The sequence below is a fragment of the Chionomys nivalis genome, chromosome 7 (assembly GCF_950005125.1).
Source record: "Chionomys nivalis chromosome 7, mChiNiv1.1, whole genome shotgun sequence".
NCBI lineage: Eukaryota > Metazoa > Chordata > Mammalia > Rodentia > Cricetidae > Chionomys > Chionomys nivalis.
In genome coordinates, this window is record NC_080092.1 from 87,900,217 (window position 1) to 87,917,668 (window position 17,452).

The 17,452-nt window shown below is 47.3% G+C and overlaps 1 protein-coding gene across 1 annotated transcript in view; it reads right to left on the reverse strand.

The window, feature by feature from the left end:
• Pitpnc1 (phosphatidylinositol transfer protein cytoplasmic 1) overlaps window positions 1-17,452 on the reverse strand; it is a 271,371-nt gene that overhangs the window by 108,441 nt on the left and 145,478 nt on the right. Inside the window, exons 3-4 of the mRNA XM_057773822.1 lie at window positions 13,436-13,524; window positions 12,653-12,660 (exon numbers count right to left, since the gene is read on the reverse strand). Coding sequence (XP_057629805.1) covers window positions 12,653-12,660; window positions 13,436-13,524 — 97 coding nt within the window. The remainder of the gene's footprint in view (window positions 1-12,652; window positions 12,661-13,435; window positions 13,525-17,452) is intronic.

Consider the following 17,452-nt stretch of genomic DNA (forward strand, 5'->3'; position numbering starts at 1 on the left):
CTCCTAAGGGAGTCCCCAACAAGGACAACAACGGCCTGGCATTGTGTATACTGGAGACATTCCCAAGTGATGTGGTCTAAGACAGACAGAGAATTTCAACTTGAGATGGAATCATTAATAAAACTGAGTGTGTCAGTGTTTCTTTTCACAAAAAGGAAACATGTCTAGAACGTTCCAAAGTGATAGTGAGACCAGGTACCAGGTGTAGTTTTTAGAGTTTACTCCTGGGGCTGGAGGCGCTAGTTAGTGAGAAAAGTTAGTGTGGCTTGTGCAAGAAAAGGCTGTTGCCTTAGATGTGAGGACAGTGGGTGTCCCAGTAGGCTTCCCTTATTCCCTCCCTCCCTCCCTCCCTCCCTCCCTCCCTCCCTCCCTCCCTCCCTTCCTTGTGCCTGTATATATATATATATATATATATATATATATATATATATATATATACACTTCTGTGGAGGCTGGAGGTGAACCTTAGGCATCATTCTTCAGGGATCACCCAGCTTATTTTGAGGCAGGGTCTCTCACTTGTCTGGGGCTCACCTAGCTGGCCACTGAGTCCTAGTAAGTCCCAGTAAGCTACCAGTCTGTGCTTCCACAGTGCGAGGATTAGAAAGAAACAGTTAATAAACCGCTAAGCATTTCCATGAGTGCTGGGATGCAAACTGCGGTCCTCAAGCTTGGATGGCTATACATTGTGGGCTGAGTCCTCCTCCTGTAGCCCATCCCTGGAGCTTCTTCCTTCCAAACACTTTTTCCTTTCTCCTCCCTTTCCTCCCTTCCCAGTCCTCTTCTCCCCTCCCATTCCTAGCTGGCTTCCAGCTCAACAGAACTGGGCCAGTCTTGAACTTGCACTGCTCCGTTCCTCTCATTGGCCTCTCAAGTGCGAGAATTGCAGGTTTCAGTCACCACGTCCCCATGTCCTGCCTCAGGATGTAGATCTTAAGGTACCATCCCACTTTAATTTTCTTCACTTTTATTTGGAGTTTCGGTGTGTGTGTGTGGGTGTTTGTTTGTTGTTTTGTTTTGTGGGTTTTTTTGTTTTGTTTTGAGACAGGCTTTCTGTACATCATAGTTCCTGTTGTCCAGAAACTAACTATGGTAGACCAGGCTGGCCTCCAACTCACAGAAACACACCTACCTCTGCCTCCTGAATGCTGGGATTAAGGCCATTTTTTTTTTTAGCTTTCCATGTTGACAAAAATTTTGTCTTAGAAGGCAAAATAAAAATTTCTCATTTGTGCATGGAGGTCTTTAAGATGTGCATCAGTCTCAAGGAGGCGTGTGTCCCCTGGACCTCATCTGATTGGACACTCCAGGATCATGCTATCTGGGTTCCAGGGGCCAGCTATGACTACCCCCAGTTAGGGTCTGTGGTCATGCTGAAAGGGTAGCTGGGGGGCGGGGACAGCAGACAAGATAGTTCTGGAAAAGCATCTTCAGAACTGAAGTGGGGGGCGGGGGAGAGTAACAGTTGTAAAGCCAAGAGGATGAGACAAAGAAGGCATAGAAATAAGAGCACCAAGGATGAATCAGAGTGACTCCCCAAATACACGCTGCACAGGAAGACACACGTGGCCAAGAAGAATGGCGGGGGTCTGAAAGAGAAGTGGAGGAGGGTGAGAGGAAGCGAGTGCGGCAGGCAGAGCCGGAAAGAGCTGGAAACAGCTGCCTGTCTCCCAGCCCACGGCAAGGAAATACGCTTCGGGCTCTCCGCGCTGCCGTCAGCCCGCGCCCAGCATACAGCTCCGTCCATTCATTAGTTCAGTCATTGATGGAACATTCCGCCATCCTCTCCGGAGCACAGCAGCAGCAGCTCGCTGGAGAAGCACAGCCAGGAGGGAGAAGCAGCGGAACGCATGAATGAAAGCCTGCTTTCTGAATGGAGCGTGATCTGCCATTGGCGCTTCTAGGGCAAGGAAATGAAATTCAGGCTCACACAATCTGGAGCTAGGCTCATCGAGGCAGAAAAGAACTAGCAGAGGGTATGCGTGAACGCAGTAAAGGCAAGGCAAGAATTTAAAGAGACAGGCTGACCACCTCCACAAGCAGGAAAGAGCTTCAGACGCAGGCACGCAGGTAGTACACATTAAGATGGCACACCCGAGCTGAGACAACTGAGGCAATGGCCCAGCAGGAAAGAGTGCTTGCTGAGCAAGGAAGAGGACCTGAGTTCAAATCCCCGGCATTCACATAGAAAACCAGATATGGTTCCCTGCACACCTGTAAACCCTGGTTCCTTGGAGGGGACAGACAGGACAGTCACTGGGACTTACTGGTTACAAGCCCAGCTTCAGGTTCAGAGAGAAGCCCTGTCTTAAGAAAATAATGTGGGGAAGTTGATAGAATTGGAAATCCACATACTCTTCTGTGTCTTCTCTCTCTCTCTCTCTCTCTCTCTCTCTCTCTCTCTCTCTCTCATACACACACACACACACAAATTGACAAAGAAAACTAAAAATTTCATGTCTGCAAGTGGAAAATAAGCAGAGATGAAAAGATGTATTTCCAAGTCAAATCTACTGAACAGTCCTTTAAAAGTAACTTTTCTGACGTTGGAAAGATGCCCAGGGGTACGGAGGCTTCCTGTCAATACCTGAAGGCCAGGACACACAGGGGGAAGGAGAGAACCAAGTGCCACAGAGTTGTCCTCTGGTCTCTAGATTAGTGTATTAGCGTGTACCCACAAAGAAAGAAATGTAATAAAAACAATTTCGTCAGGTGCAGTGGCACACGCCTGTAATCCCAGAGGCGGACAGGACTCTGTGAGTTCAAGGCCAGACTGGTCTACAGAGTGAGTTCCAGGACAACCAGAGCTACACAGAGAGAAACCTTGTCTCAAAAAAACAAAACAACATAAGATATTAAAACAAAATCGAGCCAGGTGGTGGTGGCAGAGGCAGGCGGATCTCTGTGAGTTCGAGGTCAGCTTGGTCTACAAGAGCTAGTTCCTTGACAGGCTCCAAAGCTAGAGAGAAAAACCCTGTCTCGAAAAACTAAAAACAACAAGAACAAAAAGGTACTTCCTCCCTGATGACTGCCCCATGTCCTGTCATCCTGAGTGAGCAACACTACCAACTGGAGACGAGTCTACCCTGTGACAGCAGATGACATGATCTGTCATCTGCTCTTTCCCCCCACAATGGCTGAATCCACTTTCTCTGGACTTGGAAGTGGCCAGAACACAAACAGAAGTAGCTGTCCAAGGGCCCTGCTTGCTAGGCACTAACTGGCTAGCTGCGGGGTGGGGAGACATACCTCCCCAGGACCACAGCTTCTGAGAACATTCTGTTTTAGAGCTGGCTGATCCTCAGAACCAATTCGTCTTTCACACGGACACTTTTGCTGTTTGGATGTTGAGTGTCCCCAAGAGGCCTAGCATTAAAGGCTCCCGCACTAGCAGTGCGGCTGGAGGTATGCCCTAGCGGGAAAACTGGCAACAATTGAGAGAACAGGACCCTGGTTTCCCCCTTTTAGTGTCCTGGTTCTCCTCTAACCCACACATACCTACTGTGATGTGATGTCTTACCACAGGGCCATAGTGACAAGGCTGCAATCTGTCAAAACAAGAGCCCAAACAAACCTTTACCCTCCCCCCCAGCCCCATAAGCTAATTCTATCAGGAATTTTGTTTCAGTATTGCAAAGCTAACACAGAAACCTATCTAAATGCATAGAATCTGCATTGCAACCTACTGCTTGCTTTACAGTGTGCCTTCATGCATTGATTTGCTTGGAAGGAAATTTATCCGGGATCCATACTACCTGATTCTAACAAAACCAAAACATTTCATTATTATTGGATTGGGCACTCTTTAAAAAGAAAGAAAGAAAGAAAGAAAGAGAGAGAGAGAGAGAGAGAGAGAGAGAGAGAGAGAGAAAGAAAGAAAGAAAGAAAGAAAGAAAGAAAGAAAGAAAGAAAGAAAGAAAGAAAAGGAAGAAAGAAAAGCTTTGGTTTCTAAGCAATACCAATCTCTAGGCAACACACTAGCGTACTGAAATGGAGAAGGCAGTATTTACTTGGTTAAAACTAATCAGTGGCCTCTGTTAACAGAAGCATAATAGCTCTAAGCAAAGCTTCTGGAACTTCTCTAGCTCCTTGGAAAATACAAAGTTCCACAAACAAAGAAATAAATATGGGTGTGTTACAAACTATAGGTCCCTTTGGAACAAAGACTGTCAGAACTCTTGCTACAATGAAATATCTGTTTATCCTTTCTCCTACCAATTGGTTCTGTCTCTTATTTTATTGATTGCTAGGGTCCCTTTTGAGACAAAGTCTCACTCTGTAGCCAAGACTGTAATGGAACTGAACTCTGCACACCAAGCTAATCAAGGCAATCTTCCTCAGTCTCTAGATTGCTGGGATTCCATGAGTGAGCTACCACGTCTGGTTCATGTGTTTCTATTTTTCCATTATCTTAAATTATGAATGGTTCTGCTTCCACATTAATTCTCAGGACTCTTCAATTTTTTTTTTTTGAGACAGGGGTTCTCTGTAGTTTTGGAGCCTGTCCTGGAACTAGCTCTTGTAGATAAGGCTGGCCTCGAACTCAGAGATCCGCCAACCTCTGCCTCCCGAGTGATGGGATTAAAGGCGTGCGCCACCACCGCCCGCCCGGCACTCCTTGAGATTTTGAGATCCATTTCATGCCACATTCTGTGTGTTCACTACTCTCTTGACCGTAAAGATCATCTTCAAGTTCTACGCCCACTGCTGCCTTGCTTATCACTGCCCTCAGTTGGAGGATTCCTTCTTTGGTTTGGTCTCTAACATCTGCATCTACGGCCTATTTCTTCTCTCCCCTTTCATCTTCTCCCCTTCTCCGTTCTCCTCTTCTGTCGTCTCTTGCCAGTGCCCCTTTCCTTTCCTGTTTTTGAGACAAGGTCTCCTGTGTAGCAAGTTGCCTCAGTTACTTTTGGATTGCTGTGACAAAGGGTCCCAGATCAATTCATAGGAGAGACTTCTCTTGGCACGTGGTTTTAGAAGGCTCAGTTCGCCATAGAGAAGAAGGCATGGCAGAGAGCAGTTCAGATACTGGCAGCAGGCGCACAAGCAGAGACTGTTCACATAGTGGTGGGTCACGGTGTGGAGTGGCTATAACAGGGGCTAGGTATAGCCTTCAAAAGTCTACTTCCAGTGACACGCTTCTGTCAGATAGGCCCATCATCTAAAGATTGTCCCCAAATAAAGATGCCACCAACTGGGGAATACTTTGCATTTAAAGCACAACAGTAACCCAGGCTGTCTCACTCTCTCAAGTGCAATAGGACCTGCCATGGTAAGAATATACATGGTCCTTTTCCAAAAAGGGGGATATTTACTTAGTCATCCAAAATTACATACCACACCAGATAGTGAGGGTTAACTGTGAAACAGAGATTCAAGTCATTTTTCTCACCAGCTAACCACATCCCTGTGACTCCAGAGAAGGGAGACCAGGAGAACTTCATTCTTTTTCACTTCCATAGCTGGCCAGATGGTTTTCTAATTTCCTTCCAAACAAGTCCGCCAGTCCACAAGGTCTGGTATAATAAACACATCCATCCCCGGCCTTGTCCCTGGTTCCCTCATTATGTAATTTAGTAGTTTATAGCACCCATTGGCTGGGATTCCATGGAAGGGGTGGTAGGGATCTGTCTCCCGGTGGGTGACTGGTGATGGACTCTCGGCTGTGACCGTCTCTTATTCTCCTGCACAGGGTTTGTCTAGGTCAATCCTAAGCTTCCTGGAGACACAGAAGGGCTTGAGGCTCCCTTTAGAGTCTCTCTCTTTAGAGTCATTTCAGTCTCTTTAGTCTGTTACAATTTTGTCCCCCTCTTTCATCTGAGTTATTAAACTGTGTCAGAGTAGAGCATCCCTTAGAGCTTCGTCTCCTTGTGAAACGGCTGCTATTTTAAGAACCAGAGAGGTGTGTCCAGGGCTGCGGCTGCAGCTCGGCTGACGAGAATGTGCTTCGAATGCACCAAGTGCGGGGTCTAAATCCCAGAGCTGCAGCAATTGAACGCGATGATGCACACCTGTAACCCTACCCCTTGGGAGACTGAGGTGGAGGTCAGAAGTTCCAGATCCCTCTCAGCTGTAGCTGAGTTAGTTCAAGGTCAAAGTGGGCTAGACAGAAATAAAGTGCATCTACTTGCCACGCCCTCCTCCAGGGATTCTCGGTGGAGGCTGTTTGGGTGGAGAGGTTCGGCAACGGCACCAGCGTGAACGTACAAACCGAGCGCCGAAGGTCACTGTTGGGAACATCACAAACCAGGCCTCCAATTCCTACAGAAAGGGAGACTTCTCCCTTCACAGCGACACGGGGGAACCGATGCTGTGGATCTGTGTGGTGGCTTTTCTTTTTCTTCCTTTTTTAGTTCTAGAATAATCACTACTTGGAACGGCAGCCAGACTCCGGACATCAGCCAGTTTCCCCCATACCTTCCTTTGGGATCCCGTAAACTTCAGAAGGACCTGGCAGTTCGGAAGTGCTGGTTAAATGGTCAACCCTCTGGAAGGATGCCGTCACGTTGTTCTTTGTGTACTGTGTAATTAAGATTCCCCCCCCCCCACACACACACACAATCAAGTTAGAGATATTTTCCACTTCCTGAGCACGTGACGTCTCCAACATTTTTCATGGTGACAAGAAAGCTTTTATTTCTTGATAACTGGGATCAGGTTGACATCTGAATGACCCTGCCTAGAATGCCCTCCTGTCTGGGTTTTGCCACCAGTAAGGGCAGGATGAGGTCCAGGTGACAGGTTGGTTGGTCAGTACAGACCTAAAGGTCAGACCTTACTACAGTCCTGGGTGATGGGTGCTGCGCAGTGAGATTGGTCTGAAGATTTTCGGGTTCCAGGGACAGCCTTTCAAAGAAAGGGACCGCATAGCATTCTTGGTTGGGAGAAATTTTGTTTGGGGATATAGGACAGGAAATCTTGAACTTGAGGAAGACATAAAAGAGAGAGGTATTTAAGATCAAAGGACTGGGGGATAAACAGCTCAATTAGACAGCATTGGAGACAGGAAGAAATTTAGGCAATGGAGAGCATCTGCCAGCCGTCCCGGGTGCAGAGCCACGTTCAGAGTAAAGGGTGGGCAGAGAGCGTGAGAACTCAGGCGAGCATAGCCCGGGTGGGGTGGGCGGGTGGGGGTAAGTGGGAGGGAGTGGCGGCTGCAGGATGTGTTACGCAGGCCTGCAGGAGTGCACCTGGAGCCAGAGGGAACATTTCAGATCCCCAGTGACTGGGGAAATGGAAAGAAAAGCAGGCCTATTTTGGAATGGAAAAATAAAGGCGGATTCATCAGGAACATACAGTCTCCCTATGGAGTAAATGCAAAACCTGACCTGGCATTCTGCAGCTCTGTGACCTGCCCTCAACCCGCCCTGTTCACCAGGGTCCAGCGGCAGTACCTACCCACGGTGCCTAAATCAGCACGCTCTACACTGAATCAAAGTCCCAACACCCAGTGTGACAATATTTGGAGCTGGGAACTAAGGAGGAAGTAGGCTTAGATACGATCAGGAAGATGGAGGCCCCGAGATGGAATTAGTTCCGTATAAGGAGAGAACAGAAAGTGTACTTTCTCTCCCGCCCGTGTTAGGATGTAGAGAGAAGGTCACCGCTTCTGAAGAAAGGCCGCCCCAGGAAGAGCTTCCAGTCTTCATGGAGGGCACTAAATAAGTAAATCAATGCCTCTTGTTTTAAGTTGCCCAGTTTATGGTATTTTGTTCTCGTGGCCAAGCTAAGACACAGCGCATGTCTATAGTGAGTTCTGCGATCCCTCAGGTTAAGGGCAATGTAACCATCTCCCAGACGTGTCCAATTATAATGTTTATCTACAACACAGGCCCCCATTGCAGTACTGACAGGCCATCCTAGGCTACATGAGGAGTACGAAGCCAGGCTGGGACACATGAAAACTGTCTCTGCAAAAAGCAAATAAATGGATAACAACAAAAATAAAAACCCCAAACTCACCACCATCAACGCAAATATCATAAGGGCTGGGATAGCTCAGTTGGAGTACCTGCCAAGCACCAGTTCTAAATTCACTGGGCATGCTGGTGCCTATCTGCAATCCCAGCACTCGGGAGGTGGAGGCAGGAGGATGAGCAATTTAAAAAAGAAAGGAAGAAAGAAAAGAAACGGTGGTCTGGTGAGATGGCTCAGTGGGTATAAAGCACATGTCAGGCTGGCCGGATGACCCTGGTTAGATTCCCAGAACCACAGTGGTATAAGAGAATCAGCCAGGTAGTGGCACAGGTCTTTAATCCCAGCACTCGGGAGGCAGAGGCAAACGGATCCCTATGAGTTCGAGGCCAGCCTGGTCTACAAGAGCTAGTTCCAGGACAGGCTCCAAAGTTACAGAGAAACCCTGTCTCAAAAAACCACGAGAGAGAGAGAGAGAGAGAGAATCAGCCGGGTGGTAGTGGCACACGTCTTTAATCCCAGTACTTCGGAGGCAGAGGCAGGAGGATCCCTGTTAGTTCAAGGCCAGCCTGACCTACAAGAACTCGCTCCAGGACAGGCTCCAAAGCCACAGAGAAACCCTGTTTCGAAAGAGAGAGGGAGAGAGATAATCAGTCGGGTGGTGGTGGCGCACGTCTTTAATCCCAGCACTCGGGAGGCAGAGGCAAACGGATCCCTATGAGTTCGAGGCCAGCCTGGTCTACAAGAGCTAGTTCCAGAACAGGCTCCAAAGCTACAGAGAAACCCTGTCTCAAAAAACCACAAGAGAGAGAGAGAGAGAGAGAGAGAGAGAGAGAGAGAATCAATTCCTGAAAATTGCTCTTTGACCTCCGCATGTATGCTCTTTGACCTCCCCACATCCAAATCATATCCACACCATAATAACAGATAAAATATTTTTTCTTTTTCTTTTTTATTGTTTTTTGCCTTTCTTTTTTTGAGACAGAGTTTCTGTATGGTCCTGGTTGTCCTAGAACTCCCTCTGTAGACTCTCAGATCTACCTGCCTCTGTCTCCGGCGAGTGCTGGGAACAAAGGCACGTGCCACCACTTCCCAGCTCAGATAAAATATTTTTTTTTTTTAAAAAAGGAATAGTGACAGTTACGTATTCATCTGACACGTTAAACATTACCCGACTGTCCATTTGTGCCAATCCTAAGTAAGCCAAGAACTGCCTTCCAGCAGTTTCTGTGAGCACTTCACTGGAGTTAAATGCAAGCTAGGTTCCCAGGTTTCTACACTTCCCATTCCTTTCTCTCCCTGAGTCCATAGGGAATCCCAGCAGCCCCCCGCCATTTTCTTTTGAGACAGGGTCTTACAATGAGGACCGGCAGTCTCACACTCATAGATACCCATCCACCTCTGACTCCGACTGTTGGGATTAAAGGCCTGGCAAACAATACTGGGCTGCAGGTGTCTGAGTCCCCATAACCTAATTAACATATAATCATACTGCCTAGATGATGTCCCATACACGTAGGACATAGCAGTAGTGTAAGTTCTTTTTATATGCCGTTTCTGAAAGTTCAAATCTAACTACAGCCTGTACTTTCTCACCTTCTGAGGCTGATGGCCTTGGCATACCTCCTAACACCCCATGAACGAATCAACTTCTGCCTAAGCCTACTGTACGCTACTCATTCCCGTCACCTGCACTGGGGACTGGACAGAATGTCCGTGAAATCCAAAGCTCCAGTCCAGAGGCCAAGGGCCTTCATTTCATGCTGCCATGGTTTGTCAGCCTGGTACCCCCAAATCCTCCTTCCTTCTTCCCTCTAGTCTGATCGCCAGCTGGCAGTTCAGCTTGCTGAGTGTGCAGTCCCGTGGGACAGGGCTGAGGCCAGCTGAGTCCTCGGTGACCTCGAAAAGATGCCCAAGACTTGCTGACAACGCTAAGGTTTTGAAGAGGATGTCCATGCACTTGTCACCAGATTACGACCCCAAAGGGCAGAGATGCTCGGTGGTGTCATCAAGCATGACATCTTGCACACATGGCTGCCCAGCGAATGACTGCTGACCTCAGACAGAGAGACAGCAACCCAAAGAATTGAGGAAGAAAGAATTTTGCAAAAGACGGGGGGGCAGAATAATGGAAGAGCAAGTAAAATGTTGAGTCAGACAGAAAGTCACGTGCGGTAGCACTGGACAACTAAAACGGGCCTCCTCTTTGAATACTGCACCCCCAGTTTTCTTGAACAGGAAAGTCCCATTAGAGCTGCAGGAATGCTGGGGGGCGGGGGACAGAGGCTTGGCAGAAGTTCAAGCCACTGAGAAGCCCTCAAGAGGAATCGAGGCTTCTATGGGAAGACTTCCAGGCCACACAGGACAGCACTGTCAAGTCTGCAGGGGAGTTTCTACATTGGCGTGACAGAGGTGGAATGACCCACCCTGAATGTGGGTGTCTCGACTCCATGGGCTGGGGTCCTGCACTGGATAAAATCAAGGAAGAAAGCTGACCACCTAGCGCTCATTGCTTTCCGCTCTCTGACCATGGATACAATTCGACCAAGCTGCCTCGCGTTCCTGCCGCCCAGCCTTCCCTTTCACCCGAATAAACCTTCCCTCCTGAGTCCCCTTCCTTGATCACAGCAATGAGAATAGTAACTAGAGCTTACACATTCTTTAAATGACAGGACTACTCCACAGCATTCTGACTTCCTCTGTCACCTTTAACCCCAGCACTCCAGGAGGAAAGCAGAGGCAGGTGGATCTCTGTTCAAGGCCAGCCAGAGCTACACAGTGAGACCTTGTCTTTTAAAAAAAAAAAATCTATCATGTTCACATGTCATATGTACACATGGGGTCAAATCAAGGTGATTTAACCCTAAGATTTCAGGCAAAGAGGTGTCTTTGTGCAGTTTGAAATCATCATCTCTCTTTGTCCACATCACTACTGACTTCACCTCAAACGAAAAGGCACAATGTTTCAGAGTGGGATGGAGGAAAACATTAAACATCCACTCCCTAGACAGCCCCTTCATGACCACAGTGGAGCCCAGCCTGCCTGGCCTGGCCCCGAGCTCTGTTCCTGTGCAGAGTCCATTAGAAGGATGGTGGCTTCTGCTACAGTGCCGCACGGAGCAGTGAACACATGCTGAGTACTGACTACGCATCACACGCTAGGCTAAGATTTCAAGAAACTGTCCAACACAGTCATCACTATACCTTCGGGAGACAATGCAAGAGCTACCCCACTTTTTTTTTTTGTTTTTGTTTTCCGAGACAGGGTATCTCTGTGGGACAGTTCTGGCTGTCCTGTAACTCACGCTGTAGACCAGGCTGGCCTTGAACTCAGGAATCTGTCTGCTTCTGCCTCCCAAGTGCTGGGATTAAAGGTGTGCGTCACCACTGCCCGATGCTCCCCCACTTATAAACAAGGAAAGGAAGGCTTGAATGGAGGGCAAGTGGAGGCACTAACAGCAGGGTTCAAACGACTCCAAAGTCCAACTTTTTTATGTGAGTGCATGTGTGGTTGCATGTATGTGTTTGGATGCACATGTTCATGTGTGTGCATCTAGAGGTCAGAGATTGATGTTAGGTGTCTTCCTTGATTGCTCTCTGCCTTATTTTTGGAGAAAAGGTCTCCCGCTGAACCTAAGCTCATCGATTCAGTCAGGCTGGAAAGTCAGTGAGTGTCAGGAATCTGCCTGGCTCCTCACCGCCCCTCCCCTTGCCCAAATCCTGTCATACCCAGCTTCTAAGAGGGGGCTGGGATCTAACTCAAGTCCTCATGCTTTTGAGGCCAGCACTTTACCAAATAAGCCACTTCCTAAGGCCCCTAACTCCACTTGCTGATATACATAGAAAAAGGGCTGGGAGATGATTCAGCGATTGAGCGCTCTTGCAGGACCCAGATTTGCTCCCTAGCATCCATAATGAGTGGCTTACAATGTCTGGGACTCCAACTCCAGCGGGTTCTGGCATTGTTTTGATTAATGATTGATGTGGGAAAGCCCAGGCCACTGTGAGCAGCGCCAGCCCTAGGTACTGCCTAGCACTGTGTTGTATCAGAAAGCAGACCGAGAGAGCCAGGAGGAGCAAGCCAGCAGGCAGTATTCTTCCAAGGCCTCTCGCTCTCTCCATCAGTTTCTGCTTCTAGGGTCCGTCCTCACTGTCCTTCATAATGGGCTGTGATCCGGACATGTAACCAAATAAACCCTTTCTGGCCCCAAGGTGCATGTGGTCGGAGTTTTATCACAGCAACAGGAAGCCAAGTAAGGCAGTTAGTCTGTCTGTCTCTAGGACAGGAAGGAATTCAATTAGCTCATCAAGCCAAGGAGACAGAGCACTCTGGCACTACTGTCACCATTTGTATATGAATCTCCCCCACATAAAAGCCCCTCCCTCCACCAAAACCATAATATCTTTAATACCACATTGCGAGATACCCTTATTAGAGTGAACTGCCACCAATAAAGCCGCCAGGCTATGTAAGAATCGCAGGCCAAAGTTAATTATGGAAAGTGACTATTAAGGCACTTTAATTACATTAATATTCTTGAAAAAATTTAAGAACACTTAACTTATTGCTTTATATATATATATATGCAAATTATATAATAGCATGCATTTAAATATTTCCAATTCTGAATTATTTCTCTTTCTAAAAAAATGACTACATTAATAAGACAAATGTGAAGAAGATTCTAATTAGTCCACAGATCACAGGCAGAATATTTAGGAAATTAAATGAACTTACTGTGTATTCTGATCCCAGACGTTCAGATGGCAAAGGGAAAAGAAAGAGAGAGAAAAAAAAAAACTGAATGAGACCAGTTTCACAGGACACAAACCACAAGCCCAACGGTTACAGACAAGTTATAATTATTAAAAACGAGCTAAAGAAACCTTTCGAAAATTAGGTTTCTGTAAATATTGAAAGTCTCTATGTTTCACAGTACTCCTGCGGTTGGCCAGACCAGGTCAGTTAGACAAGATTCAATTAGCCCACAGACTTGTGGCCAATTAAAAACCCAAGTGCTGGCACTGTCAAGGCAAAATGAGAGACTAATAATTACAATAGAACATCTCACTAACCACAGAGGACATCTTTTCAGCTGAAAGCAGGGTTTTTTTTTTTATATTATTTCTTTTTCTTCTTCTTCAAAAACAATTACAAAGAGCATGCAAAGAGGCCGAGGTGGGATCCCGAGACCCTGCGTGGATGAGGGCTGGGAAACAGCCATCAGAATCTGGGGCGGGGGTATAGGGCCTGATACGTATTCAAAACAGAGAGTGTGAGGAAGAAGAAAATATTAAAGATTTTCACATTCTCTGAGAGGAGAGAGAGAGAAGAAACTTCAAAGCAAAATAGAAACAAGCCAAAGTGAACGGCTTGCTTGTGGACAAACTTTAGGGGAAAATATGGATTAGAAAACCTCTAGATGGCTCTGTGGGAACAGTCTGCCCTCACTCAGTGAAATCCCACCTCTGCCCCAGCTCCGTACTTGCTGCATGTGGCTGACCTGCGCCAAGGACTTACCTGTGATTGTATAGGGGTAATAATTCCAAGCCTTCTCGGTCACATAAAATATTTTGGGAACAACAGCTCTAGCCCAGCTAGGCAGTTTGCTGAAAAAGAAGAGAGGGGAAAAAAGAAGGCAGTTAGTCTGTCAGGGCCTTCCTCCAACTGGGTACAATGGCATACCGTTAGTGTCAGGCCCCTCTTCTCTCTGCTCTCATTCCTCCCCCATCTCTGTGGTATCTTCTGGCGTTGCAAGCTTCCTGGACATATTTGTGTTCTCTTTTTTAAAAGATTTATTTATTATGTATATGTACAGTGTTCTGTCTGCATGTATGCCTGCACGTCAAAAGAGGGCACCAGATCTCATTATAGTTGGTTGTGAACCACCATATGGTTGCTGGGAATTGAACTCAGGGCCTCTGGAAGAGCAACCAGTGCTCTTAACCCCTGAGCCATCTCTCCAGGCCCCTAGACATATTTGTGTTCTTTCAAAATATAGGCAGAAGGCACCAGGCAGCTGGGCTCAGAGGAAGGGTGTTTCTAGGATGTACACCTATACTCTTTGAATTCACAGGCACGAGTGTTCTGCACGCATGTATCTCTGTGCACCATGTGTGCAGCGCCTGAGAAGCCCAGAAGAGGTCATCAGTTCACCTGAAACTGGAGTAACAGATGTCTTGTGATACTGGGAATTGAACCTGGGTCCTTTGGGAGAGCAGTCAGTGCTCTGAACCTCTGAACCATCTTTCAGTCCCTGAAGATAGAGCCTTTACAGAAGCCGAAGGTGATGCAAGCCCTAACTCTAGTGCCTCAAGGGGGCCTTGGGACTCCAAGTCATACAGAGAACATGTGACCAGGGCAGCAGCCGTGAGAATGACGAAGGTGTATGCCAACAAAGTGTCAAGGATTGAGAGAGGCACACACCACATTTCTCGGCAGACTGCCCAAAGGAACCAACACTCCCAACACCTTGATTTAGGATTTCAGGCTCCGTATCTGTGAGATGCTAAAATGTTTTTGCTTTAGACCACCTAAGTCCAATGACTGAGCCATTCTTCTGAAGCAAGGCCAAGGTCAAACATTCGCAGAAAATAAATTCTCAAAAGGCAAAGGTATGATGGTCGTTTGCAACCAAACACTGATTAGGTTTGTTTATTCCTTCAGAGGCAAACCTACAGTTTAGTATAGGGACATAGCTGTCCTTATATACCCTTGTAATATGTAAAGCCTACACAACGTTCTGTTTCTTAAAATAAGTTTTCACATGACCTTCAGATCTCTCTCTGTCTCTCTCTGTCTCTCTCTGTCTCTCTCTGTGTGTGTGTGTGTGTGTGTGTGTGTGATGTGACTGTCTGCCTACAGAGGCCAGAAGAGGGCATTGGATCCCATGGGGCTAGAGTTCCAGGTGGTTATGAGCAGCCTGCTATAGATGCTGGGAACCAAACTCCGGTCCTCTGGAAGAGCACAAGCACTCTTAACTGAAGGGTTCTCTCTCCAGCCCCCATCATCATGATTTTAGTTCTCTAGCCTGGTTGGTGAGCTCCTGAGGAATGACATCTGAGGTTGGCTCCCACATGTATGAGCACACATATGCGCGCACACACACACACACTGGTATGATTAAGAAATGAAAATATCAAGCTAACAATGCCCTATGATGTTTAATATTTGTTGTCAACCTGACTGTATTCAGAGTCACCTACGTGTGTGTGCATGTTTGTGTGTATGTGTATTTCTAGAGAGGCTTAACTGAGGATGGGGGATCAACCTTAATGTGTGTGGCAGCATCCCACAGCCTGGGTCCTGGACTGAAAGGGGAACGCCAAGCACAACAGCAGCGTTCATCTCTCTGCTACCTGATGGTGGACAGCATGCCCATTCCTGCTGCCCTGCTTTCTCCACTGTGACGTATTACACCTGCAAAACCACGAGCCAGATCAACTCCTTTCTTCCTTAAACCACTTGTCCGGTGTTTTATTCTACGCCAAGAAGAAAGGTGACTAATGCAAGCCCTCAATCTGAACCCCCTTTTCTGGCGTGGAATAGAAAATGTCAACCGGAGCATCTGAACTACTGCATACCTAGAATGTCTTTTCAAGGTGTTTTATGTTTGAAAATATCCAGGCCTAACACTTTTGAAAAAGACAAATGCATATTTTCAAGAGCTTGCTGGACCTTACCCAAAGTTCTGGGCTATGCATCAAGGGTCTAAACACCTGAGGGTTTAAAAACAAAAACCTAAGCTCCCCCAAAGCTGGGTGAGCAACGGTGAGCGACGACAGTCCGGCAAGCTGTAAGGAGGGAGCAGGAGACGCCTTGAGCGTCACTTGTCATTCCAGGACAGCATTTCTCCCTCCTGAAAAACTGCCCCTGCAGAAGCTGCTCATTTACCTTGCATTCACATTTCTCAAAAAATGGCTGCTCCCTGACAGGGGCTTTTATAGTTTTTGCTGATGACTGAGCCCATCAGATGCTGACAGTGGATTGCTACTGAGATTGATGTGGTGTAGGGAAATCCCACTGGCTTGCTTGCTGTCAATCACATGAGCCAGATTTCCTCTGGCTCCTGCCTGTTTGTACCCAGGGCATAATGCCAATGGACAGTCGAGGGACATGCAGAGTCTAGTTCCAGGCAAACAGATTTTGGTGTCTTGATTTTTTTTTTTAAGATAGATTCTCATATATTCCAGGCTGGTCTTGAACTCACTATCTAGTCCAAGATGACCTTGAGCTTCTGATTTTCCTACCTCTACCTGGAGTGCTAGGGTTTATGTGTGGCTGGGGATCGAACCCAAGGCTTTGTGCATGTTAGACAGGCATTCAACCAACTGAGTTCCTTCATCAGTGCCTTCCTCATGCTTATAATAAACAGGGCTGGAGCAAAGCACTCTTCAGCTTGGACAAAGTATGTGTGTGTCTCCCTCCAGTCCCACAGCCCCCTCTCCACTGTCCTCTTGTAGGGAGTGCATGCATGTTCCCTTCATGTCTCACCTTATTCCTGGGTGCTCCTTCCAAATAACCCATCCCACAGAACCCATCCCTTGTAGCATATTAGAACCCTCTTAGCAGAACTCCCATCCTAAGTAGCCATCATCTTCGGGTAGGAAGAGAAAACCACTGACAAGTTTCTATCCTCATTGAGACTTCAGGTAACAGCCCTGGCGGTCCTGGTACTCACTTGTAGACCAGGCTGGCCTCGAACTCACAGAGACTCACCTGTCTCTTGTCTCTCAAGTGCTGGGATTAAACGTGTGCGCACACACCCTCCCCCATCTAAGAACTTTAATTTTTGATGTTCACCCCAAAAATTCATACAAGTCAGAAAGCAGCCTAACCAATGACTTTATTTGTCTGTTGATGGTGCTGCACTAAATAATCACTCAGCCAAGGCCGGGGTTACGATTTCATGTCTCTATCCTTTAGTCTAGGAAGAAGAGAGATCCTCGTGTAAATCTTCCACCAGGTTAAAGTCGGGGAGGGGCATCCGCTACAAGCTCTGAGATGGTTTGCCACAGTCTGGAGGTGGTTAGTGTAAGTGATGGAATCTAGACAACCCGGAAACCAGTCCCTGGGCATACCTTGATCACATTAGTCGAGGTGGGACGACATGCCCACCGTGAGCGGCACCATCCCCTACGTGGCATCAGCTTGCGTTCATCGTTTTTTGCTCCGCATTTGTGGATGGGATGTAGCCTGGGGCCTTGACTCACCCATCATCATGGAACTGTATTTTGGACTGGGAGCCAGAGTAAACTCTTTCTCAAATTGCTTCTGTCAGAGTATTTTACCACAGGGAAATGAGAAAAAAATTAGACAGACAGCAAGTGTCCTCCAGAGGCCTAAAGGCATGGTCCTGCTTGTGGTGCCATTGGAAAAAGGCGGGATCTTTTGGTAAAGGGGTTTGGTGAGAGGAAATTGGGTCACTGGAGCAAGCCTTTTGGGGAGGATGAGTGTGGAACCCCAGCCCTCTCTTCCTCTTTTCGTCCCTGGACACAAAGTGAGTTTCTTCTGACATATGCAGTCCCCACCCTGTTG